Source organism: Chenopodium quinoa, unplaced genomic scaffold (assembly GCF_001683475.1).
Source record: "Chenopodium quinoa cultivar QQ74 unplaced genomic scaffold, ASM168347v1, whole genome shotgun sequence".
NCBI classification, from domain to species: domain Eukaryota; kingdom Viridiplantae; phylum Streptophyta; class Magnoliopsida; order Caryophyllales; family Amaranthaceae; genus Chenopodium; species Chenopodium quinoa.
Window position 1 is genome coordinate 8,239,517 of NW_018743920.1, and position 26,274 is coordinate 8,265,790.

General features: G+C 32.9%; 3 protein-coding genes and 1 non-coding gene across 4 annotated transcripts; 1 reads left to right on the forward strand and 3 right to left on the reverse strand.

Annotated features, from left to right (window-relative positions):
• Window positions 1-8,446: 8,446 nt before the first annotated feature.
• On the reverse strand, window positions 8,447-15,747 carry LOC110688403 (oxysterol-binding protein-related protein 3C-like). Its single transcript, XM_021865143.1, has 11 exons — window positions 15,422-15,747; window positions 15,081-15,174; window positions 14,424-14,540; window positions 14,240-14,312; window positions 14,041-14,159; window positions 13,739-13,860; window positions 11,616-11,792; window positions 10,809-10,953; window positions 10,035-10,213; window positions 9,366-9,613; window positions 8,447-8,897 (listed from the first exon to the last, which is right to left on the reverse strand). The coding sequence occupies exons 1-10, from the start codon at window positions 15,511-15,513 to the stop codon at window positions 9,367-9,369; spliced, it is 1,365 nt and encodes a 454-aa protein (XP_021720835.1). The 5' UTR covers window positions 15,514-15,747; the 3' UTR covers window positions 8,447-8,897; window position 9,366.
• A 3,031-nt stretch (window positions 15,748-18,778) lies between these two features.
• On the forward strand, window positions 18,779-21,767 carry LOC110688406 (uncharacterized protein C20orf24 homolog). Its single transcript, XM_021865145.1, has 4 exons — window positions 18,779-19,519; window positions 20,103-20,206; window positions 21,309-21,438; window positions 21,529-21,767. The coding sequence occupies exons 1-4, from the start codon at window positions 19,415-19,417 to the stop codon at window positions 21,565-21,567; spliced, it is 378 nt and encodes a 125-aa protein (XP_021720837.1). The 5' UTR covers window positions 18,779-19,414; the 3' UTR covers window positions 21,568-21,767.
• Window positions 21,768-22,137: 370 nt separating this feature from the next.
• LOC110688405 (PGR5-like protein 1B, chloroplastic) lies at window positions 22,138-25,998 on the reverse strand. The gene is made up of 7 exons (XM_021865144.1): window positions 25,631-25,998; window positions 25,467-25,529; window positions 25,295-25,381; window positions 23,617-23,854; window positions 23,115-23,188; window positions 22,882-22,980; window positions 22,138-22,555 (listed from the first exon to the last, which is right to left on the reverse strand). The coding sequence occupies exons 1-7, from the start codon at window positions 25,880-25,882 to the stop codon at window positions 22,475-22,477; spliced, it is 894 nt and encodes a 297-aa protein (XP_021720836.1). The 5' UTR covers window positions 25,883-25,998; the 3' UTR covers window positions 22,138-22,474.
• A 139-nt stretch (window positions 25,999-26,137) lies between these two features.
• Window positions 26,138-26,209, reverse strand: TRNAG-UCC. Its single transcript has one exon. It is a non-coding gene; the product is annotated as a tRNA-Gly (tRNA).
• Window positions 26,210-26,274: the final 65 nt, after the last annotated feature.

Below are 26,274 nucleotides of genomic sequence, written 5' to 3' on the forward strand. Positions count from 1 at the left end.
TTACTGAACTGAAATTATTTTTATTGAAATGAAATTATTTTTACTGATTCTCTGTTATATGTCTTCTTTAAATGTACTGATTTTTTCTGAAATGAAATTATTTTTACTGAACTAAACTTATTTTTACTAAAATGAAATTATTTTTCCTAAACTGAAATTATTTTTACTGAATATTATTTTTTTAAGGTGAAGTGAATAGGGCCTAACTGACAATATGTGTTTCTAAATTATTTTTGTATCCTTGCACTCAAAATAAAATCATATTTATGCTCCATTTTTTTTATATGTAAAAAAAAAGAAGATTTTATCATGAATTAATTACTCCATATTGAATTATATTCCTTATATTTGAGATTATTATATTACGTGTAATAAATTTAGTCTTGGCAAATCAATAAACATAATAAGGATATTTAAGGCAATGATACTTCCTTGCCATTTGCCAAGATATACAAGTATACTGATTACATAATTAGACAATAATTTAATTAATATTATAGTCAAGATTGTAATCATTTTGAATCTCGAAGATTAACAAGGAAGTGTGTCTTGATGAAATGGATCATCATATAATTAATTCATTAATTGATCATATGTGAAGGAATGGATATATAATAAAGCCAGATCTAGGATTTTTATCCTTTTTTGTTCTGTGGATTTTTATATTTTATTTTATCCTCTCCCCATCTACTTCCATGCATTTTTGCTGGTGATGCTAAAATATAAAATTGTTTTAGAAAATAAATGAAGTAACAATAATAATAATAATGATGGGGGAAGTAGGAGATGACATTTTGGTCACGAAGTCAAAACACTTTATTTTGTGGCTACAAATTCAAATTGATTGCCACGTAGACAACCTTACATGGCAAAAGTACAAACAAGTAATCACCATTGGCCACACATTGGTCTTTCTCAATCTCCGTATTATCCCATAACCTTCTTGTAGACAAGATGAAATATGGACGGATAATAATAATGATAATAATAAATTATGTTTGTAATACAAGTATGACTTTATTGTGTATCCGGATGTATGTAGCCTTTGTAGAGTTTAAAGTATATAGTCTATCTATACTTAAATTTTACTTTATTCACCTTAATTTAACTAATTTAAATAAAAATATGTTTAGATAAGATAATTACAAAAAAGTAAGTTCTAATAAAAGTTGATAAGAGTTACCCATATTTAAATTATGATAAAGGTTGATAAGAGTCACACATAATATAATCTACTTACGGTGTAACAATGATAAATTGAAGTCCGAAATATTATGAAAACAACAAATTAATTAGAATAATGATTGTGTTTTGGAAGAGACACATTATGAATACTGAATACGTGTTTTGTACAGTAATATTTTGTCCTGCCAAAGAATCAAAAGATTTAAAAAAGAGAATGGTATGAGAGGAATATATATAGGATCTCCACCATATTCTTTATTCATGTATAATAATTTTCTTATCTTTAAAACATCTCCCAATTTCGAAAAATATTACTGCTAATATCATAACATATCATATCATATTATTATCACTAATAAATAAAGCCGATCTCGCAGCCAGGTCACGAGACAACGACACTTGACATTTCAGTTATTTGCCAAGTGTCACGCCATGTAAGCGAAAACTAGGTGTTATTGCGACACATATGATGCTAAGTAAGAGAATTTTGGATATATTTTTTAAAATAAAATTGTTGTATGGAGTTTTATTATAGATATACTTCTAATATTTCATATATACAAAATTAATCACAACTTTTAATAAATATCCTATAACTCGGTTTTATTTCCATCGTAAAATTTGTTTCATAAAGATCATTAAAATTAGATCCATTTTATAATATATTAATTTATTTTAGAAAATAATAGTGAATATTGGGAAAAATACTTTCAGTTCAGTAAAAATAATTTAAGTTCAATAAAAATAACGTTAAGTTAATAATAAAATAGATATATTTAATTTATTTTTAAAAAATAGAGAATGTGTAAAAATAAGTTATAATCAGTAAAAATAATTTTAGTTCAATAAAAATACAAGTCAATAATAACATAGATATTTATTTACTAACAAAACTACAAAAGTACACTAGTATATAAACTATCAAAAGGGATTATATAACCGTATTTAACATTCACGCCAAAAATTTATCCTAAATTTTATATACCATTTGGGCATTGCTCAGGCACCAAATTAGTCACTAATATATAAAGTCGGTCTCGCAGTTAGGTCACAAGACAGAGACACTTGGTATTCTAGTTTTTTGCCTAGTGTCGCGCCACGTAGGAAATAAATAGGTATTATTGTGACACATATGATACTAAATAAGCGATTTTTGGATAGATTTTTCAAGATAAAATTGTTATATAGAGTTTTATTATCGATAGAATTCTAATATTTCATATATACAAAATTAATCATAACTTTTAATAATTATCCTGTAACTCAATTCTATTTCCATCATCAAATTCATTTTAAAAAGTTCGTTAAAATAAGATCCATTTATAATATATTTAATTACAAACTTTTATACATAGCTGGTCAAGCCGTGTCACCAACTATTACAAGAGTTACTTCGTTAGTGCTATAGGGGTTATTGGTCAGTGTTATAGTGATTACTCAATCAGTGATATAGATAAGGGTTACTTGGTCAGTGTTAGAGGTTACTCAGTTAGTATTACAGGGGTTAGTCGGTCAGTTTTATAGGGGTTACTTGGTCCGGCCAGATGGTGTGGTTAGTCGCATAAAAAAAAATGCATTGTTATTCAATTTATTTATAAAAAAAAATTAGAGAATTAGTAAAAATTAATTTTATTTTGGTAAAAATACTTTCAGTTTAGTAAAAATAATTTAAGTTCAATAAAAATAATTACAAGTCAAAAATAACATAGATATCTATTTACAAACAAAACTACAAAAAGTACAATATTATATAAATATAAACCATATAATATCGTATGTCTAAATATCCTACATTATCAAAAGGGATTGTAGAACCGTATGTATTTAACATTTATGCAAAAAAAATTATACTAAAATTTTATCAACAATTTGGACATCACTCGGACACAAAACTAGCAATTACGAAGTATGTGCTTGTTAGAAAGACCTACACGTGTCAGGAATCCATAGAAGATGACGCTGATTAAATTATGGGTGGTATTGAATTTGAAGACCCTTGGTAATATGGTAGTATTAAAAATAAATAAGTAAATAAATAAAATTTGGTATGCTATTTTTTTTCCCCTCTTACGTGGCTAGTTGGGCAATGGATAACTAGACAATGCACCACATCCATCATAATTCATAATGCATGCCGTTTTATTTGCTACTTTCACAAATTTACGTACCGTATCATAGTCTACATGGGATTTTTCTACTTCATTTTTTGGTCCATGATTATATATTTTTATGATTTGTTGAATGTAGAAGTTCAAACTAAACCAAAAATTTGGTACTTCGATCTTAAAAAGAAAATATTGGATCTCTACATCAATATCCATTTGTTTGTAATATTCTTTTAATTGTAAACCACTGCGTACTCCATTCATAGGTTATGATTAATATTTTAAAGAGATGCATAAAGTAATCTTTCCATCCAAACTTCAAAGTTATTATCTACACACTCAATTTTATTTTATTTTATTTTTTTTGCGTTGTTTAAGAACTTCATTTTGAGCATTTTTTTTTTCCGAACGATGGAAAAAGATAAGTTCATTTTATTTGCTTGCTACATATTATATTTTGATATGTACTTTATTAGGCAAGATATTAAACTAGGTGAACGGACAAATTAATTGAAATTATTTTATCATTGACAAGGAGAAAGTGTTAAATTATTACAGTTTAAATTTTATAGCTTAATCTATTAATTCACCTTCTTTGATCACTTTTTTAGATAGCGTGTCAAGAAAACATGTTGCAAGTATTAAAAAAAAAAATTAAAAAAGAAAATAAGAGAATATGATGTTGAGTTTTACTTTAACATATAATTTCAATATATTAATTTGTTATACTTATAAATAGATAATTAAAGTTATCGATTGTTAAAGTCGTGCGTCAACAAACAAGCAACTTTAGTTGAAGACCTCAAAGTATTGCAACTTGCAAGTAATCTAAAACAAACGAAATGAAAAAGAAAAAGGGAAAAAAAAAAAAAAAAAAAGAAAAAGCCATTAGGGATAAGATATTACCGTATCAGTATTATTTCTTATTTTCTGTCAAAATTGAAATACGAAGTGCTTTGTATGTATTATGGTCCTGCGTAGTAGATGAACATGGATTTGGTAAAACCGTAAAAATTGGTCAATATCAATTTATTCCAGCTACCTTTCGCTGACCAGTGACCACTGGGATTTAAATGATATTTTAGTACTTTACACGTAAAGATTATGCTGGATTGGTGATTAATTAATTTGTGTATATACTCCATATAGAATAAAATGTTATTCATTGACTTCTTTTATTACATATGACTTTAATTACTACTCATAGTAAGATTTAATAAATTTATGGTTAGATTTACTTTTAAATTTTATTAGCTGTACGTTTTGCATATTAATTATTAGTCGTCAATAACATATAATAAAACCAATCGATCAAACAAATTAAGTAAACTTATCAATAACTAGCATCTAATTTTTCATGTTAATAGTTTGTAACTAACATGGAAAACCAATCCAACGATCGGTTAGTGGTCACTGGAATAACAGTTCAATTATTCAAGGTTACTAATTCCCGATTGTAGAGATATGTAACGACGTTGTTATAACATTTGATATACACTATAATAAATTAAAGAAGTACAAAGTATCATTGAACATGCATCAAGTCTCCAACAAATCTCAACTAGCGATTGAACAACTAGATTTGAATTTATTTTATTTTATTTTTTTTAAAACCAACTGGATTTGAAATTAAAGAAGGTAGGAATGAAGTAGAAAGATCAGACAATAATTAGGGGCAACAAAGATCAGTTAAACATTAATCCGAGCTAGTCAATATATACATCCCTACGAGTTTCAATGGTTCTACCACCTTTATCTCAAGTTTCTTTCTCCATCTCATAACTCTTGAACATCTTTTGAACATAGTATATTCTATTGAGCATCTTTTGCAATACGAACACGATTCTCTTTGAATTCCATTTTTCTTTTTCTTTTTAGGCTTTTTTTTTTTTTTTTTTTTTTTTTTTTTTTTTTTTTGGTTTTTGGGGGTTTAAAAAAAGAAGTCATATTTTTAGTAAGGGTCAATTAGGCAAGTTAAATGAGAATGATCTCTTGGACCAGTGGCCTAGAGGTCACCTCACATCCTTGAAGTGCGAGGTTTGATTTTCATCAGGCACAAATCCCATCCCCCTATCCCTTTAGGCATTGCCAACCAGGCTTCCTGAGAGCCATTTACTAAATATCTCACGTCACATTATGGATTAAAGTATGACCAACTTGCCACTTGGTAGATCAAAGTGGTTAACCATATAGTTTTGAATTTATCCTTTAATTAAGTAGGATTGAAAATAAACTACTTTAATTGAACACTTATGATGAGTTGGCATCTTTAATTTGATCACATGTACGTGGTATAAATTACCATCATTACAATTATTTTAGTACCAAAATTTAACTAGTTTTCAGCCTATTAGATATTGTCAAACATTTCAATTAATAAACTCTCAACTCTAAAGTAGGCTTCATAAAACTGTCAAAATAGCCACCAATTATTTAGTTAACATTATTTATGAAGCTTAGCTTAGTTAGCTATAATCTAATGATCTCAATTGAATACGTTGGGACCATAATATACGTCAAAGTCTACAATATATAATTTATATAATCCATAGAATTGATAATATCGATCATCACTCTCTTCCATAATTATTCTTCCTAGCTTCATGGACACATATACATAATATCACGTGGGTAGTGGCTGCTTCATTTAGACGTACTGTACTATATTTGACGGTGGATGAATTTAGAACGTGATCGGACCACTGGCGCTAGATTCAATTCTAATGTTGTTTCGATGGTTGATCGACGTTGTACTATTCCATATTTATGAACCTCTTAATAGATTTAAGACATATTATAACAACTTTTTTTCTTGGTTTCAAATAAGACAAATAGGGGAAATTCCTATCTCCTAACGTGATAAACTTATCAAGTGGCAGATATGAAAATAAAAAGAACTTTTGTATTATAAAATAATAAAAAAACAAAAAAGGCAAATATAAAATTACAAATATACCCCTTGAGCTGTTACGTGACCAAGGTAGGTGTTACAATGCAATTACAAATGTACCCCTTGATAAGTTTTATAAAATTATCAAGGTTAGGAGTTGAGCAGCCCTCGACAAATAGAAAGGATATTGTTTTTTATAATTTATACCACTATTTAGAAAAATATGACGCATGGAATACACAGCGAGACACACATGGTTTATGTATGAGAGTTGTGTCACTGCGTGGAAGTTAGGTTACTTAATAAGTTTTGATTTCACAAAATTATTGTTAAGTTTATGTGTTCTTAATTTAATACGGGTTAAATTTGGATTCTTTTAATATTAGAACTAGCAGAAATAACTTCAAATGTATACTCAACGTATGTATGACACAAATAGGATTTAATCGTAATTAAATTACTCCATATTTCGTATCACCTTAAATATACTCAAATTAAATTAAAAGTACCTGAGTTTCCCCACAAAGAGCCAATGATGACAGAACACATTAACATTAACTAGTTTCAGTTAAAAACGTGTCTTTTTTACCACTTTATTATATCTAAAGATAAAATAAAAAAATTTATGGGGATCGAATTAGATGTTCTGTCAAGTAGTTTGCCATCACATGATTGCTGAGCATGATCTGCAACAAATATAAAAATAATGGAGATATGTTACTGTATTTTCTAACGGGAAATTAGATCATAGCCACCCATTTCCTAGCTGGTGAGAGGAAGAGAAAGCCCAAGAAAGCTGGAAAAGAAGGATACTATTTGTTGGATTATGGGATAATTTAACGATCTAGATAGCACGGGGTCTTGCTACCCGGCCAACGAGTCGGGGTTTAGGGACAACTAACCTTGGTTAAGGTGTGACGGAAAATAAGTCTGGACTACCATATCACGGAGTAGTATATTATCATGTCTTAAATAAGGGTAGCATTGTAACAGCGTAACATAGAGCATTTTAACAAAAAAGGAGTAAAATATTAAATTACGGAGTAGAAAGAACAAAATAGATTTATAATGCAATACACAAAAATAGGCTGATCGAGTTAAGTACCAAACCAAATAGAACATGAATTTTATTTTATAGATCCGATAATGTTAATCTTTTGAATAGGGTTATTTAGTGTGTTCATATCCGACACATATTTAACATCCTTTTGTATTTTCTAAATACACAAACATCCTTTTTATACATGCAAAATTTATAATGTGTTTGTTGTCCCTCATTTTTAATATGTCCATAATTATTCTCTTTATTAATACGGAGTATCCATAAAAGATCATGGAACGGTAGAATTACAAGGGCACAGAGGCAAGAAACAGAAGGTTGATTAAAGTGTAAAGAATACGAAACAGTAAAGAACATAACTTGACGTCAAAGCGACATTCTTAAAAGTCAAGACAACAGATTTTACATTTTTTCTATGGGAGTTATCTTGTTTGACTTTTTCAGTTTCTGATTCTACGTGTCGGCTATTGCTTCTTGACCCATAACAAGAGCAACCGCTTCACCTTTTCTAATCTATGAAATTCAACTAATTTCTAACTGTAATTACTATCTCCTTTCAAAATAACTTATCCAAACTTCCTATTTTTTATGAATTTTGCATCCTCTATTATCGACTACCCTTTATGACGTTCTTCAATACCATAGAAATTAATAGAGTTCAATAAGTGTGGTTGATTATTCTTTCATGTGAACATAGTACATATTACGGAGTAATATATACAAGTATTATAAATCATAGTCATACTTAAGGTCAATAACATTGTACCAAAAAAGTTCCTGGACTCTTTAAACTATGCCAACCTATCACATGTTTCATACAGATACAGAGTATTATTATCAGTCCAAAATGAAAATGAAACCGCAACTTCCGAAAGCTTATAACGTAGAATAAGCTCTTGAGACCAAGAGTACTTTCTCAGATTTCGTTTACAGGCATACCCTTTGAAATAACTTGATCGAAACAGCTCCAACTCTAGAAGGCTTCAATGAAAATTGGTAACCTTGGGTGCTCAGGGAAGGATGTCTCAGCTGAATAGAAACATGATTTCTAAGGTCCCTGTCCTATTGCTACTAAAGCAATGCTCCTTGCCAGTGTAGTTATTAGTAGTTGGAATGGAATCGATTTGTCATACGAGTTGTTCCATGTTAAGCATATGAAGTGTAGTTAAATAACTAATTAGTGAGTAAAGCATATGAAGCTAGATATGAATAAAACCAACGACCAGGTAAATATCAGTACATGAAGACATGACATTATAATACGAAGTATTACACAAGGAATTCTTCCACTAGTTGCTTCAAAAAGCCAAAGACTATAAACCTTGTATGTAATTCTTCAATAAACAGATAGTTCTGTCAACTATGAATACAGTAATCAAACAAATAATACGCAAATGAGATAGGTAAAAAACACTAGCTAACTACTTTAAATGAAAAAGGTAAAAAACATACAGCCAACTTAATAGGGGAGCACTATTGATTCTGTTCGAAGAAATCATCTTCAATAATGAGTTTATACAATTTAATGCAGGATACATTTTCTATCTACCCCGCTGGTAGCATTGAGATTGCCTGATAGGAGAGATTATATCATCCTTTGGATAACTTCATATGCCATTCCTATAATTTGCAGTTGAGACGATGACGCAAAGAATTTCTGCAAACAAAAAAAAGATCAGGTTATGATGTAGCCTAGCGAGATGAAGACCCTTATACCCTGTTTTGATAACTTATACCCTCTTTGTATCTTCTCCAAAAGAAAGCTTGTGATATATCTTCCAATCCTTAAAGGAGGTATAACTATTGGAACTTCTTTTGCAGATTCTAGATTTTTGATCTGAGAGTCTAACAACCCCAATGCAATTGTCAACACCTCATGGCTAAAGAGGCCTTTAGTCAATTTTAGCACAACTAAGTGATGTGTTACCTCAAGTATGAATGATTTATAGATGATATAATTCTCACCGGCTACCTGTGTAGTTGACATGACTTGGGTGAAGGCTTGATTTAGGGTTAGATTCTTTTGGCGTGAGCATAGAAGGTAAGGGCCAGGCTAAAATAGACGACAATCCTTTAAAGGGGCAATTATCACTAGATATTTTTATTTGGGTGGGAAAAACTTTACCTCATTCACCAGATAAATCACTATACTGCCAAGGGTTGAACTCCGTGGTTTTCACATCTTCTAGCTCAACAATATCGGAGCTATCTATAGCTGCCCTATGCTCATTGTATTTACCATTGTACTGGTAAATCTCCATATCACCCCAGGGGGTAGTTGCAACATCTTCAGTCAAATCGAACCATCTGGGAGTGAAATTGTCACCCTTGGTTTCTCGATTTCTCTTTTCTGCTCTCTGCCTCTCCTCTAAACTGAAATAGGAATAAATTAACACCGTCAGGTACAAGGACACAATTAACCAGCACAAAATTTATTCTACCTTGAAATAGGTACATAAATCTCTCATTTTATTGAGGCACAAGTGCAGGAATTTGTTGTGGAGAGTTACAAAAACAATTGCAGTGGAGAGAGAATAGGCAAAGCAATAATAATTTTTGCTTGAAAAGGAAGAGTGGATATTATTTCAGAGCATCAAAAAATAGTAATTGTCAAATTTCTTGTGGAGCAGAGAAAGTAGAATGAACGGGCACTAATATCTGTGACATAATGACATACTCATCAACCAACAGCCTAAAAATGACATAATGACATACTCATCAACCAACAGCCTAAAAATGACATAATGACATACAGTCTAAAAATGTAAAGACACAACAATGGACAGAAGAGAACCTGCTCTTTTCAGCACCAGACTTGGATGAATCACCCATCTCAAGAGCATATCTATCAGGTCGTAAACGTGAATCTGATGCCAGTAACTTCTTGGGGGCTGTATCAAAACTGTTTATCTTGTGGGCAAAGTAGGTATATTGATATTTGTCGTTTTTCGGAGTATCTGCAAGATGCCAAGCCTGCAAAATTTATACATATACAACACACATGAGGAGGGTGTGAAAACTGAAACCAAATCCAAGAGAGCTTGAAGGTCACATAAAGGCACATAGTCGACTAGGCTATGTTTATTCACCTTATTATAACTAATTTCAAACAAAATAAGCTTAGATAATTCCAGACAAGTTCTGACAAATTAAGCTCATATAGAAAAAGTTTAGACAATATAAGCTCGGGTAAAATAAGTTCAGACAAAAAAAGTAGAATAGAATAAACCCTTAGTTCAGGGACTTATACTTTGTACCTATTAGATATCATGTGGATTAGTAGAATCCTTTTAGGGATAAAACTAGGTTTTGAATCTATTGTAATCCCATCGCGGAGAGCCGGAGACTATGATAAATCCACTCAATAAGTTACACTCACATATGCATAGAATTAAACTAGGAAAGTTGAAAGTAACACCATAACTGACACATTTGAACAGTAAAAAGTCTTAAAAATAGGCAACAAATCCAATTCCATGCGGAATATTAGTGAATTTCACTGAATATTTCTAGGAGAAGTAAGCCATAAAGACATATCAGAGAAAACCAAAGGATCTTAGATATGAACCTCTTTCATTTCTGTGCCAGGTAGTGGTTCCCCTTCCACATCACATGGTTGATAGCTCATTGACTTATTCCATTTGCCGGTCATCAATATTTTAGGCTCCTCATTTGCATCATATACATAACCATCCACCTCATATCGACCAGCCCTACAAGGAAATACAAGCTCAATAAGCCAAAATAGACAAAAATGAGAGAGAAGGGCGGAGGGGATTATCAGCCTCAAAGAGAACAAGGGGTTCAGAGGCAATAAAATAGTCTTCAAGCCTAAAGGACTTGAATATTGAGTTGCCACTTCCCAGATTTGTGACAAATATAAACTGGCAAAAATAGACATGCCATGTCAAACACTCATCTAAACTATTCCAAACCGAAATAGGTAAGAATAGATAAAGAGCTATCAATTTAGAATTAAAGTAGAATCAGGAAGTACAAGTAACAAGAGTACTCTGGAAGGACTTAGGGCTAACATAAGGGAATGGGACTTTGGAGATGCATACAAGTAAATACTGAATACTCCTAGAGTCCTAGTGGTGTTAATGAGCCAAAACACATTTAATTTCGGAATGCAATGGACTAAGCCAAATGGCTTATGATACAGTCATCTACCTATTTGCTGAGAACTAACAGGCCAATCAATTATCTTTCAGACACTTAGCAAATATTATTAGAGACATTGGGGTAATGGTCTTGAATGTCAAACAAAGAGGGGGAAATATAATGAAAAGATAATCAAGCAGTGAAAATAAGCAGCGGCATTGTTATCTGAATACAAATTTTGCAATTAAAGAAAACAAAAATAACTACATACCCAAACCAACCACATGGTTGAAAATACAGCACAGCTTTATCTCCAGTGGTTAAATTGGTCATTATCATCTCACCAGGTGAATCCACCCAGGTCCGGCCGAATATTAGATTGTGAACTTTAGTAGGAGGCGGAACCAGATCCAACACTACACCACTTCTTTTGAGAGTGACACGTGTCCTGCATCCAAGAAAATCACAATTAAACAATTTAATAATAATCAGGAAAAAAATGAGTAAACTAAAACTAAAACATTCAGAGTTAGCTGCTTCATCACCATATACTATTCATCACAGCACTAGTTCACATGACAATAAATGTGTCTAGAATCAAGATACTCCGTACATATATGAGATACATCGGACCATTGATTGCTAGTGATGTCAGAGCTCCCACTTTGGATGGAGGTAAAAACACGAAATGAGAGCCTGGGGTCTAACTAGTGTTACATGTTCATCCCTAAATATATATCCTGTTTCTCATACCAGAGAACGGCACAATCATCAAGCTAGCTAACTTTTCTCTGTTCATTTAAGGCCAGAAACCAAAAGCCCCAGAATGAGCCAAGAAGAAAGCAATGGTACTTCCACACTGAACTGGCACATCCATTCTCAGTCCCCTAATGCTCTTGTGCTGTAGCTTTAATCAAGCATTAACAGTAGATTTCTATTGATTATTCTCTTATGTGACGCAAACATGATGCTAATATGGGTTTATGCCAGCCTGCCAGGCTTATGAGCTTCCACACAAGTTCAATGCAAAAAGAGTGCTATAATGTAGATGACAGCGGCTTAAGTAACTCCATTTTTACTTTTGTGAATAACAAACCTTTCTTCTGACTTGTTTCATTAATCCAACTTTAATGCTAGTTTATTGGAGTTGTTTTTACTTCCTTTTTGCGTTGCACTTGCCTTATTTTCGCTAATGTGAGTTAATATCTATATTTTACCTGTTAAGTGTATAACATAAAACTCTGAAAAAACTTTCATTTAATAATTATTTTGGAAATCATCAGAAATTCTTCGAAGGGACCATATGCATCAACTTTTCGCATGCATGCTAAAAATAAGGAATTATCTTAGAGAGTTAGCAAAAGTTTAAAGTTCAAAACTTCCCAATTTTTTTTTTTTACATCTCTATTTCTTACCTCACCATATCGTTTCTTTACACTTCAAAATCATGCCTCTCATTTTCATTTCAAACTTAACATATTCCGTAAATCTCCACTCTTTCCTTTTAGTTTTTCAAAAACCTCAATTGTCAATCCCTATTATCCACAATATATCCCTCACCTTCAACCAAAGAAGAAGAAAACAAAAGTCATGTCATGACAAATCCAAACCCAACTTACAAGGAACATGTAATTGAAGCCAATGTCTTCAACAAGTTTTGAGTGAAAACTGAATTACCGAACTATAGATGAAGTGTACACCTACCACCAAAGAACAATTTGAAGAAGATGGAAAGGTTTCTTAGGTTGAAAAAATTTCAAGGAGGCAATAAAAGTTCAACCAAGTTGATCAGGATATCAAGATTTTTATATTCGGAAGGTAACTCGAACCCTCTTGCATCCTTCAACATAATTGAGGAAGAATAAAAAATCATTGGCGATTACGATGATACTAATATATATGCTGTTGTCTAGTTTATGTAATATGCTGGAGATTTAACTTGAAAAGTATTTTGAGCGCAAAACAAACATTAGTGGGTTTGACCCTAATAAGGCAGGTACTGGGCACATTACTCTTTGAGGATGTGGTAAAACTAGCTACGAAGTATGAGAAGAACAGCAAGACAAAATGATACTTTTGCTACTTGTAGTTCATTGAAGCCATTTTCATGGCCTCCAAATGTAGTCTATCAAGAAAATTATTGAAGGTAGGTAAGAGCAAGACTCTCAAACAATTTTCATTTATAGGTGATGACCACAATACTACAAGTACAAGAGGCCACCACAATTTTCCCAATTAGTATTTTTCCAAAACCTATATTATGTGCATCTTGAAAAGGTAACGCAACACAAAAAAGAAGCTAGGTATAGTTCAGACTGCATACATTAAGTGCAATTCTAATCACCAATACTCTAAAAAAATAGGTAGTACCATAAACAAAATAGTAATCCTTACCTTCCAACGGGATAAACATCAACAGAGTTGCCTAAAAATTTTGTCTTCAGCTTTGATGTCACATCATATGTAAAATGCTCATTCTCACAATGTCCAGCACTCATAGGGGGATGATGACTCACCTAATATATACAGAAAATGCAAAATATCAGCAATACCTAATTAAATGCATGAACAGCAAAACATAGTAAAACTGCTAGATAAATTAAAAAGAGAAGCTTTCCAGGTTTATGTCAAAGCCCTGCTCCAAAAGAAGCTACAAACATGTGTTGTATTAAAAGGAAGTTCAAAGACAAACAGACCTGCTCTGAAATAAAGGTCATCCCATTATGATTGACCATTTCATAGGTTTCACCAAGAATGGGATTAAAAGGCTTCCAGGTGCGCTGAAAAGCGTAGTATACAGATATTGCCCAGGATGCTGCAAACCAAGACATGAATAGAATTCATATCAGATGATACATGAAATTTGCCTCAGATTCAATAAGAGAGTTTGCTCACCACTATAAACCAATTGCATATAAGGATCTTCACATTCATCAGCCTGATTTAACAGGTGGCTGTACTCCATTAACTGTTAACACAATACACCATTTCCAGCATTAAAACAATCACTACATCTACATGTAATTAAGCACAAACATCACTCCACACACATCAATGATAAATAAGAGACAGCACAAACCTCTGCCATTTTCTGGAGCATAGTCATAGGCTCAAAGATTATAACTGGCAGAGTTACCATTGATGTCACGTCAGACCCAATGTACTTCTGCATCATTCTCCAGTAGCTATCTCTCTCCTGCAAATACAGAAATTCAGCAAATAAGGTAAGCATAAAATAGCATGTACATACTGATTTATATGAGCACTCCTGAAAGTTAGTGCACAGAATCCAAAGATCTTTGAAATTAAGCACTCCAAGATTTCTAGTGATGAGGGTCAACATTAAAATAATCAAATAACCAAAAACCAAATAAAATCATACTAGAGCCCAAGACTTTGAAGTAGCAATTCATTGTTACATGGAAACTATATGCAAAAGCTGACATGTATAATAGGTAATTTATACTAGAAAGATTTTATTATGAAGTTTCCTTATTTTGAAGTTAAGGGAGAACAACATGAGAATTAAACAATCTCATCCTACACAATTCCAATAATTCTATCTAAAAAGAAATGAAAAATCAAACTTAAGGTACACCCAAGGTAATTTTTTGCTCATTTGAAGCTCTACCATTCTGCTAAGGTACATCCGACTGTATAATGGAAATTCCAAAACAATGTATAAAAAAGTCAAATTTAGGAAAATCAATAGCATGAGTTAGCAAAAGATACACACCTCTTGTTTCCATCTTCCTTTATGTGCTTCTTCTTCAGCATCATCCTTACCTCCCTCAGGGTTTACAACTTCCAGATTTTCATAGCCTATAAACCTAGAGATCACATAAATTTCATACAGTACTTAATAGGGGGAAAACAATCACCAAAATTAAGCATAAATCAATAATCATAAACAAAAGTACTTGATCAATTCACAAATTACAATTAAACCCAACTTTCAACACAATTTAAAACACATAGAATTCACAAAATTGCTCAAAAAAAAGGGGCCGAATTACAGACACAAATTGGCAAAAAAGCGACGTAAAGAGGAGAGAGAAAGAGGAAAAAAAAAAGTACCCATTGACAGATCTATGCATGGCGTTACTGAACATGGATAAGCTGGAAGTCATCGAAGAGAAGAATCCCATCTTTTTCTTGGGGCTCGGCATGATTGATTGAATTAGAATAAGTGACCAAATTAAGATTGAAATTGAAAACCCTAATTTAAAAAATAGGATCAATTCGAAAAAGAATAAATTTTGGGATCGAAAGAGTGAGAAAGAATGATGAGTATATATAGAGAGGTAAACATTATTATTGTTATAGTATATTCATATGTAGACGAGTCTGGACTCTGGAGGAGGATGGGACAGTAGTGATTAACAGCAAATATTTGTGTGTGTTTAGACTTATTATTACTTTTTTAAGAAACCTTATACTATTAAATAAAAACATTCATTAGTAAAATACAATAAACTTGTTAGAACATCTCCAATAATAAGCTAATTGAGCTTGTCATGCGACTCATGCGGTCATGCCCATATAAATACATAATTGTCTTTATAGCTAATTTGTGTCATAATGCTTTTATTCCTTTTTTTCATTAATTTGATGGTTGTCATTTCAATCCATTAGGCAGAAATTGCAATGCACCTCTAATCTTTTTGCCCCGTTCTTGAACCAACTTCCCAAAATTTAATTACAATCTTTTAAATTGATGTAGTACTCATTCCAATTACTCCACTTCTCATTCTTCTTCAATTAGTCAAATTCAAGCTCATTAAATTAGGGAGGTGTTAAACACCGCCAACAAAAATTATCAAAACCGCGTCAACATTTCAAGCAAAAGGTCATTATTGCCCTTACTAAACCTTAACCCATCTTTCTCCTCTTTCTTTTTTTCTCTCTCATCAACCACCCCCAAGATCCCCAAACAAAACCACCACCACCACAGTAGAGGCAACCGACATACCAGGAGGTGGTAGCGCTAACAGACGTCGGTACCTGGGCGTTGACGGTGACGGCATGGCTAGAAATCTGGGGAAGGAGGTAAGTTTTCCGATTAGTTTTTTGTTTTGAATTTAAGTTTTTTTTTTTAAAAATAAATAAATAAAATCGGTGGCCGGTAACCGGCACTCAAAACCAGTTGACCACCACTGGTAATTGACGGTCAAAATCGGTTGACCGCACCGATCAATCGGTTTTGACCGCCAGTTACCGACAATCGGTTTTTTAAAAAAAAAATTATTGTAATTAATTGTTATTATTATTTGATAATAATTATAATTAGTTTTATTATTATTAGAAAATTATTATAATTAATTGTTATTATTATTGGCAGTTTGGTATAGATAGTGGTGGTTGCGCGGCGATTGTGATTGGTGGTGGTTGATGTGGTTGTTTTAGAAGTGGTGGATGGACTAAAGTTAGAGAAAGAAAATGGGGAAAGATTTTAGTAAGGGCAATGTTGTCCCTTTGCTTGAAATATTGGCGGTGTGATAAATTTTGCTGGCGGTACTTAGCAATCTACTTAAAGTAGCCAATAAATATTATGACAATGATTAAGATAACTTGTAATGCGTATTAGAGATAATACATCTAACACCAAACGTTCATCTCCCATCGTTTTTACTCATATTAGATAAGAAAACTAAATGTGGAAATATTAAAGTAAAATTAACATTGATTACACCGACCGACGCGTGATTTTGTCATACATTCCGAACGTAATACTATTTTAAATAATATATTAAGTAGTTATCTTACGCCCTGAGGCGCTTGTTAGCAAGAATTTTTTTAATAATTATTGACAAAAAAAAACTTGCTAAAAAGATGGGTTGATATAATATAATTAAATTTAAAATGCTAATTAAGAAATAAAAGTTCATTTTAATCACAAGCTAGTAGCTAATCATTGGGGCACAAACTAGCTACAAAAGAGATTAGCTTAAAATCTTATGTAGCATAACAAACTAATTTGCTAATTAGCTTACCATTTGAGTTGCTTTAATAGCTAGCTATTGAAACTCAAACTAGCTAGAAAGATAATAAGATTAAAAACTTATGTGGCATGACAAGCTAATTTGACAATTGACTTGCCATTGGAATTGCTTCACTAATAGTCTAACAATACGGTGCAAGGAAATCTAAATTCTGAAAGCAAAAGGCCTAAAAATATAATTGGGGATCACTTATTTAGATTTGGTTCCTTTTTTTCATTATTAGATGGTTCCTTTTCTCATTATTTAGAATTCCTTTTTTACTGCACTAGTGTACAAGAAAATCTAAATTCTAAAAGTCTACAAAACATAATTGGGGATTAATTATTTAGTTTTGATTCTTCTTTTTCATTAAGTAGATTGTTGTCATCTATATTTTAATTTAACATTTTTTTTCTAACTAATCAGTACATTACCCCAAAACTCCAATCCTGTAACTTTGTGTAATTTTATTTATTTATTTATTTTACAATAACCTCCAAATAACTTCCACTTCTCCAAATAAAAAAAAAAAAATTATAACTTCCACCTCTGCTATTTTTACACTATGTATATCGATACACTCTAGTGACAATCATTCAATCAATTAGGCAGAAATTACATACAATGCACCTCTAACCTCTTCCGTCTTCACCCCTTCTTCGATTCCGCGATAATTATGTTTCAAAATTTAATTACGATATTTTCAACCAATGTAATATTCAATCCTATTAAACTGATTCACATTCTTAAAAAAAATATTGCCCTTAAAATGTTTGTTGAACCCATTTTTCCAACTATACATCATGTGATTCGAACAATGAGGATTAAGACAAAATTTTGTCACCCGAAGAGTCATTAAGGGTTCATTACTTTCTTAGGACCTGGTTTATTCAACTTATTTTCACTTATTTCAAGTTTAATAAATTCAGTTCAATTCAGGGCTGTAGGAAAAATAAGTTCAGATAAATTTAGTTCAAGAAATATAAGTTTTGATAAGGGTTACCCAAGTTCAAATTATAACTAAAAAACCTTTAATAAGTTCAGATCACTTTAGATAAATTAAGTTAAGTTCAGATAAGTAAAAAATAAGGTGAATAAAACACACCCTTAATTGTGTTTATTTGTTAATTACATCTTTGAAAATCCAATTTAAGGGATTGAAGACATTTGAAAGTATTTTGATGGGTTTTTTTATAACTCACAAAAATTTAAAGTCATTTGATGATAATGTTGTGTTAACTTTCTCTCCATCTTTTCTTATGGCAATTTCGTGGGATGTTTATTTAGATAATTTTTCTCTTAGTTAAAAATTGTTGCAATTCACTTTATTGAATGAATCAATGTGTGTCATTTATCCAACACAAGATATGCCCATATTTTCCCCCATTTGGTAGGTAAGATAAAGGTTTCTATGCAGACAAGAACCTCATAGTTCAATCAAGTCCAGTACAACGGACTAAACTCCTTAGTGTGGAGATAGCCAGATAGGCCGATCCCAACTTGGTCACGTGTATTCGACCCCCTTTCCTTTCCTTGAATGAGTATGTTAGGATATTGTTTGTCAAATCTTGATCGTTTAACATATGTAGGACTCTTCCAAGATAAATTTGAACACAGAATTCAGGTCCCCGAATCATGGTAGGATTGTGACTCCGTCATTCATCTACACCAACATCCTCAAACCAAAAAACACTCAATCCCCTCTCAACACCACTACTCTAGTACTCTCTCTCTTATCTTCCTCTTTGTTTAAGTTTGCATTGATCCCAGAATCTAGAATTTACAGATCATAAACACCTACAAATTTCTGGTCTGACCACGTGCTTTCCTCATCTAGAAAAAACCCTAATTTAATATTAACACTTTCAATTCAATCAACATAATTCATAACTTCATCATCGTTGTCTTTTTCAGATCCCAAGCTTACCCCACCTACCATTGTTGTCAGCTTACATATATTCACCATACAAATTTTACCCACTTCCCCAAACCCCTATTTTAAAGCTTTATTTCCTTAATTGCCCAGATTATTGCTCATAAACCCTAAATTTTGTTTTAATTTCTGGGTTTTAAGATTTGAGTTACAAGGATGAAGGATAAGAAAGCATCGAAATTGACCCATCAGCATCAGAGTGGTCACTCTTCTCCTTTTAAATTGGGCAAATTGTTTGATCCTGATGTTTCCTGGGATAAGGTTAACTTTCTTATCTTTGAAATTATTTCTTCCTTTTAGAAAAAAAAAATAATCATGAATTTCGTATTGATGTTTAAGAACTGGATTGGTTAGTTAAGTTTGAGATTAATATGATTGATTTATGATTATGTAGAAGATTGGAGTTAGTCCATCTTTATTAGTGGGATTATTGGAGTTTCCGCCAATCTTCCAAAGTAATGAGATTTATTGTAAGGTATAATTTATTTCAATTGGTGTAGTTGATTTGGTTAATCTTGATTATAGGATTGTTGAAGCTTTACCAAATCAGTCAAATTATGGTTAATCCAAGTTATAGTCAATCTCAATGTGTAGGCTTGTTGAAGGTTTAGCTAATCTTAATCAATGGGATTTTGGGTTTTAGTTCCAAATAACATTGAACTGATGAATTAGTGAATCCATTCTCTGGTGAAATTACTATTGCTAGATAGTTTGTTTATTGGTATTGATCAATTGAATGTTACTCGTGAGAGGGTTTATGTATAGATGGGAGAGTATTAGGTTGCCTTTTGTCTATTTTGAGCATGTCTGTTATTGATTGTTGAGCTGTTTATTTCTTCTCCAGGATCAACTAGGGGATGTTCTACATTGGACTCGACAAATCGTGGGCCTCGTGTGTGGTTTGATTTGGGGTGCGATCCCTTTGGTCGGAGGTGTATGGCTCATATTGTAAGTTGCTCTTAGAAATACTCCTATTATACAGACAGTGTGTTAGAGTGCATTTTGGTTTTATTATGAATGATTATTTCCGCATCAACATTTGCCTTGAATTACTTCGGCTTGATTCTTCCAAATTACTGTAGTTGTTTTATGATTGCAAATCAATTTGCTCTGGATTTTCCGTTAGCATTATGGAATATAACAGGTGGTCATTGACATTTGAGCATTATAGATTTCATTATTGTGGCGTGTCTGTATCTTGTAAAATATTATGAGTACAACACATTGGTTCTCCTGGTTGTATATAGGAATTCCTTTTATATGTTGGATGATTATTTGTTATTATTATATTCGGTAGGAAAATTGATGGGTTATGTGTGTTAGTTAGCTTACTTAGTTGAATTACTTTGAGTCTTTCAGGGTTTTTTTTTTTGTTTTTCTAAAGAAGAATAGCTTGTACATCTGTATTTTCATATCAATCTTATGTTCTTGTAGATACAGAAGTGACATTATCTTTGCTGCTATGACTTGATCCGACATCTTGTAGGCTTTGTTCTTTTCACCTTGAAACACCAAGCTTTAAGAAAATTAATACCTTATTATATAAAGTTTAAATAAGGACTAATAGGTTAGAATAGTTCAGGAAAAATAGGTGAAGTTTAGATAAGTTCAAGTAAGGGCTAAACCGCTAAAGTTCAAAGCGCAACTAATTAATTTTGGATAGGGGCCAATAAGACCATATTATTCCTGAATAAGGAGAAATAAGCTCATATAGGGGCTATTGGGCTAATAAGTTCTGATTAGGTTTTTTTTAAGGTAACAATCACAAATCCTAAATTGTAGCTCTTTAGATTGTACTTGGAAGCTTCCTATGTCAGTGGTAAGAAATGAAGTCAGTGGTAAGAAATGAAGAGCTGCCCAACTTATCTTCAAGGTGTTTTTGCCTGGACACAACTGAAATTCTAAAGTTGAGGCCACAGTATTATTACGGTCTTATATTTAAGGAATTAGGTTTCTGCTCATGTCATGTCATCATGCTCTGTTCGATTGTCTCTTGCCCTTTTCTTCCTGATGATTCATTATTCATTGCATTTCTGCTGTATGGTTACAGGTTCTTGGCTCTTTCCACTGCCATCGTGTATGGGTATTATGCATTGATACTGAAGGTTGACGAGGAAGAATATGATGGTCATGGTGCTCTCCTCCAGGAAGGGCTTTTTGCATCAATGACTCTCTTTTTGGTAAGCCCCTTTGCCGTCTCAACATAACATTCTAAGTTTTTTCTGTTTGATGCGTCGCTGGAAACTGAGTTCCGTCTCCTGTTTTTACAGCTTGCATGGATTCTAGTATACAGCTTGGGACACTTTTGATTGACTAGGTGGCAAGAATTATTCTTGATCAATATTAAGATGATTTGGCGCCAAATTTTCTGATTTGCCTGGAACAGCTAGATGATTCCATTATCACAGTTGTATGAAAAATTTGTTTAAAGTTTGTACTTTCTTAGTTTTATTGTGAAGCACAAACTCGTTAGCATTTAAATTGATAGCAAAGTTCTTACTCGTCACCTCATGGAAGTTCTAATAATTTTGATAAATTTAGCGTTCCTTCTTTGAGGGATTCAAAAAAAGACTACCCCTTTGCCTTGTTGAAATACAGATTTGATATGCCTATTGAATTTTGAATTTGATCCATTCCAATTGTGATCACAGGCTATTTAAATCTCAGTTGATAGTGAACTTTACAACTAGCTCTCAAGCATCACAAGGGAAATTGTTCTAATGATTTAATAGCTATTAGTAAAAAAAACATGCTTAATAGAGTAATTCTCCTATCATTAAGTTGAAGAATTAACTATAAATTGCACTAAATAAATGCCAAAAAAAAAAAAAAAAAAAAAAACCCCCTTAGCATCTCAATCATACAATTTTCCATGCCGATGGAAAGAAATACTAAGATAAATATCATAAAGTCGAGTGTCTTGGCATGTGTAATAACCATCTCAGACAAGAAAATAATAAGTAAGAAAAGGAAAATAGGGAACTATAGCTTTCATACACAATATGGGAGATTTATACTTAGCTAGGCAGGAAGGAGGCTACAGTATGGTATTACGCTTACACTAATGTCCAACTGACCAACTGTATAAATTTTGCTTTGCTGTATGCTTTGAATTTTGTACTACCAGCCTGTGCTCAGCTTCAAAAGAATTGTCCTACTGTACATGAACTCAAAATCACATTTAACTCTCTCTTGCCCTGGTTATCGTGTGAATGTTTAACGCCGGCGACTTCGTCTATCAGATATCAGGTATACACGACCATGAACCCATCGTCTGCCAAGTTTTGAAATGGATTGCTGCAAAATGATAGATATAAGGAATGTCAAGCAATTTCAACACAATCTCCAAACTACATAAGCCAAAACCAAGTTAACCAACAATCTATAAACATTAAACAGTCATGGACTTATGGCTAGTGAGTGGTTAAATAGGGATGAAGGCCCACATATACATGGAACAAAAAACTTGCTAATTCAATTTAGTGCAAGATCTTGGGTTACATTGGTTCTTATGCTGTATATTTTGATATATGTAGTCAGAAAATAAAGTTGTAGCCACTTGTAGCAACATACCAAAATTGTCATCCAATCCACATTGTGAAGCTAAAGGAAACTTAATTTACCTCAGCTTTGGTGCGGAATTCAAGCCGGCATTCGCATACATGACAATCTGATCTATGAGAAGAGCTATGGCTATGATCTGACCTCACAAATGCAAAGACCTGAAAATTTTTGCCAGCAATATCTGTGAGAAAGATACTACTATGTACAAATCACTCGGATTCAATTATTACAATGAGGACACAGCCTTAATAAAAGATTTCTAGAGGTAAAAGTGCAAATTCAGTAAGCTAACCTCTTCTCCACAATTTGGACAAGCTCCTTTCAGCGCCACTAGATCATTCCGCCACAGGCCTTGTAGTGCTCTAGCTGAACAGTGAATATGGGCATTAGATGACAGATGATTATTGGTGTCATTTAACCATGGTTGACCAAAGAAAGCAATATTGCAGAACCACATTTTCCCCTTTCATCCTTAAACTTATTCATCAACCAAACTTGGATAATGATGGTCATCAGTTTTTTTTTCTTTTTCATGACATTCAACCCAATAAGGTTATTATTTAACTGTTCAAATAACTATTTTCCACTTGGTTTCGCAAGTAACAAAACCTGTAGTGATCAAGAATGACATGGCAATCTATTTCTGTATTCACTGTTAAAGATTTAATACATATGGCAGCTATATACTATGAGGTTGAAGGTCTAAGGGCACACTGCTATCATACCAGTTTGAATCAATTCAACAGACTAACAGAGTAAAGCAATGGTAATGAAAAGGCTGGATGCAAAATTACCAGAAGCTGAAGCAATTGGGCAGCCAATAATGGAACCCAGAAGAATGAAAAGCACAGTGTTCAACATGCCAAGAAACTCCACTGCAGCTGGATGGCTGCTGTAGACTGTTTCTGAATTCAAAGCATCCTGATAAGCTAAGTTGATGGTGTATAACATGGGCACAAGGCATACCGCACCACCGAATGCAAGTATCAAAAACCAGACGCTCGCCAAAGCAAACACCTGCGAAGGGTCTTCCTGCCCTACATACATGTCATTACATCTTCAACTAATATACAAATATCTTTCTATTCAACATGGAAAGCACTAACAAATTTCTTTTCAAAATGACAAAACTATAGTGGATTATACAGTTGCTCTTACTATTAATAAAAAGTTACAAAATTTCTAAACTAGGAACAAATTGGCATTAACAAAGGAGGAAGTAGTCAGAAGCTTTAGTAACAAATTACCAATTTTCTCCTTTGCCTTTCTTTCCTTTTCTCTAATTTCCTCCAATATTTATTTGGGGAAGAGAGGGGGAGGTTTGGGAGGTGGGTAATCTGACAGGAAAGTGAAGTATGTTTCTTGCCCATGACAGCACATGTGATAATTAGCCAATTTCAACCAATGTAGAAATGTGGCTACACTACAACAGGTATAACCATAAACGGTCTGTGTAACAGCAATTACCAGGGATCTTGATTAAGTATTTTAAAGTCAACTGATATGTGCCTACATACTTGCAAAGGTGATAAGAGGACAGTCTTACCAGCCCCCAAAACAAACTTACACGCCACATCCTTCAAAACTCAATAATTTGCCTAGCCTTTTCATCTTCTCCCCCCTCCCATCCCAAAAATGTTTGTACATATTATCATGACGGGCATCATAAGAGTATATCACAGATAATTTGCACTACAAAATAAAAGTGATTGAGGACTGTGTGTCCATCTTTTGAGTCTACATCCTTAAAATTGCCCTAAACTGCAGGTCAATAATGAAAACATAGATCATTAACCTTAACCTTATTTCAAAAGGTAACCAAGGCAGAGGAATAAATTATAACACATTCAGTCTAACGAGGTCAAATGCTCAATTTCAATTAATTTTTCAGCTCACACAGAACACTGATTTGGTACTTCTTAGTAACCATAACTCCATAAGCAGATACTAAAGTGAAGACTTGCTTACACAAAGGGCTTTGATACTTCGAAATAGGTAAAGTTGTAGAACTCCTCTCTAAGCCAGAAAAGCACTAAATGCCACAAGTCATATTGCATTAATTTTCTTAAAGTAAAATTTCTACTCAGACAGAATGTCTACACCATCACACTGATGTAGCTTAGCTACATCATCATCATCACATCGTAAAATAATTGCAGACGCTTCACACTACTTTTTGAAGGATAAGATATCAGAATTAGATTGGTCAAGACCTCTTTTAAGTAGAATTTTCACCCTTTTTCCTTTACACTTTCGGATTTAACAATCCTAATCAAAACTCCAAATCTTTCGAGCAAATTTGTGTCAATCCTAGGCCAGGTCAATTTTTGACTTAGTCTATTAAATTCCAGTTCTGCTCTTGTAAATTAAATAGCAGAAACACATTTAATCAGCATAATTCAACTTTTCACGAGTCGTTTAAACAGTTAATTGTAGTAGAAATAACAACAAACAGAAAATAAAGTAGTTCACCTGAGCATCAGCATAAGTAGATTGCCGGCGTAAACTACACCTTGGATACTTCATCACGTATTTCGACCCATACCACCTCAATTTCAACTGTTCCACCATCACAAAACCACAAATTCAGCAGCAATTCATCAATTCAATTCAATTAAATTAGAGATCATTTCAACAAAATCACCTCAACTCTATCAAACATGTCATCCATTATCAACGGTTTCCCACTGTAATACGAATCCTTTGCCTATCCATTTCAAAAAAAAAAAAAAAAAAAAAAATCAAAACCAAATTAAAATCAATCAAACCATGAATTACATTGATTCAATCAAGATGAACTGATAATACCTGGCGATAAAGAGCTTCTAGGGTTTCTTGGCTAGCTGTTTCAACAGGACCGACGAAAATACATGAAGGACCTTCGGAAATTACCGGAGTTTGGAAGGCGGCGCAAGTAGACAATCCGCCGCCGGCGACATAGCAGCGGTGGCTGACGATGCCGGAGGAAGATAATTTCAGCCGGAAGATATTTCCGGCGACGGAGATAGGAGGAATGATTAAGCGAGTTGGAGAGAGAGACGTACGAGGTGCTCCGGCCATTGACGGTTAGAGAGAGAAAGTGAGAAGTTGTATTTGTGTGGATAATGTGAGGTTTACACGCGACCTTTACGGTGTCGTTCGAGTAAGACAATGGAATTTATGATTGATTTTTTTTTTTTTTTTTGAAGTGGTGGACGAAAATGCCCTTTTGTGGTCAGGATTGGATGGATGGTTAAATGGGTTGTTGTAATATCTGATTGATGGCCCACTTATGATTGAGTGGGTCAATGTAAAAAAAAAAAAGGGGTTTAAAAATGCGTTTGCCGGGAGTCGAACCCGGGTCTATTGCTTGGAAGGCAATTATCCTAACCGTTGGACTACAAACGCTGTTATTGTGATAAGATTAAGGTCTGAAATTGTAATATTAGAATGGAATTTACGCTGAACTATCT

Excerpts from the sequence above, each read along its gene's own strand:
- LOC110688403 (XM_021865143.1), bottom strand. The coding sequence starts at position 15,513 with ATGCCGAGCCCCAAGAAAAAGATGGGATTCTTCTCTTCGATGACTTCC. Across the intron at positions 15,175-15,421 it reads ATGCATAGATCTGTCAATGG|GTTTATAGGCTATGAAAATC; the intron begins GTACTTTTTTTT and ends TGTGATCTCTAG. Across the intron at positions 10,214-10,808 it reads CTGGCACAGAAATGAAAGAG|GCTTGGCATCTTGCAGATAC; the intron begins GTTCATATCTAA and ends TAAATTTTGCAG.
- LOC110688406 (XM_021865145.1), top strand. The coding sequence starts at position 19,415 with ATGAAGGATAAGAAAGCATCGAAATTGACCCATCAGCATCAGAGTGGT. Across the intron at positions 19,520-20,102 it reads CTGATGTTTCCTGGGATAAG|GATCAACTAGGGGATGTTCT; the intron begins GTTAACTTTCTT and ends TTTCTTCTCCAG. Across the intron at positions 20,207-21,308 it reads GGAGGTGTATGGCTCATATT|GTTCTTGGCTCTTTCCACTG; the intron begins GTAAGTTGCTCT and ends GTATGGTTACAG.
- LOC110688405 (XM_021865144.1), bottom strand. The coding sequence starts at position 25,882 with ATGGCCGGAGCACCTCGTACGTCTCTCTCTCCAACTCGCTTAATCATT. Across the intron at positions 23,189-23,616 it reads CCCAATTGCTTCAGCTTCTG|CTAGAGCACTACAAGGCCTG; the intron begins GTAATTTTGCAT and ends TTCACTGTTCAG. Across the intron at positions 22,556-22,881 it reads AATTCCGCACCAAAGCTGAG|CAATCCATTTCAAAACTTGG; the intron begins GTAAATTAAGTT and ends ATCATTTTGCAG.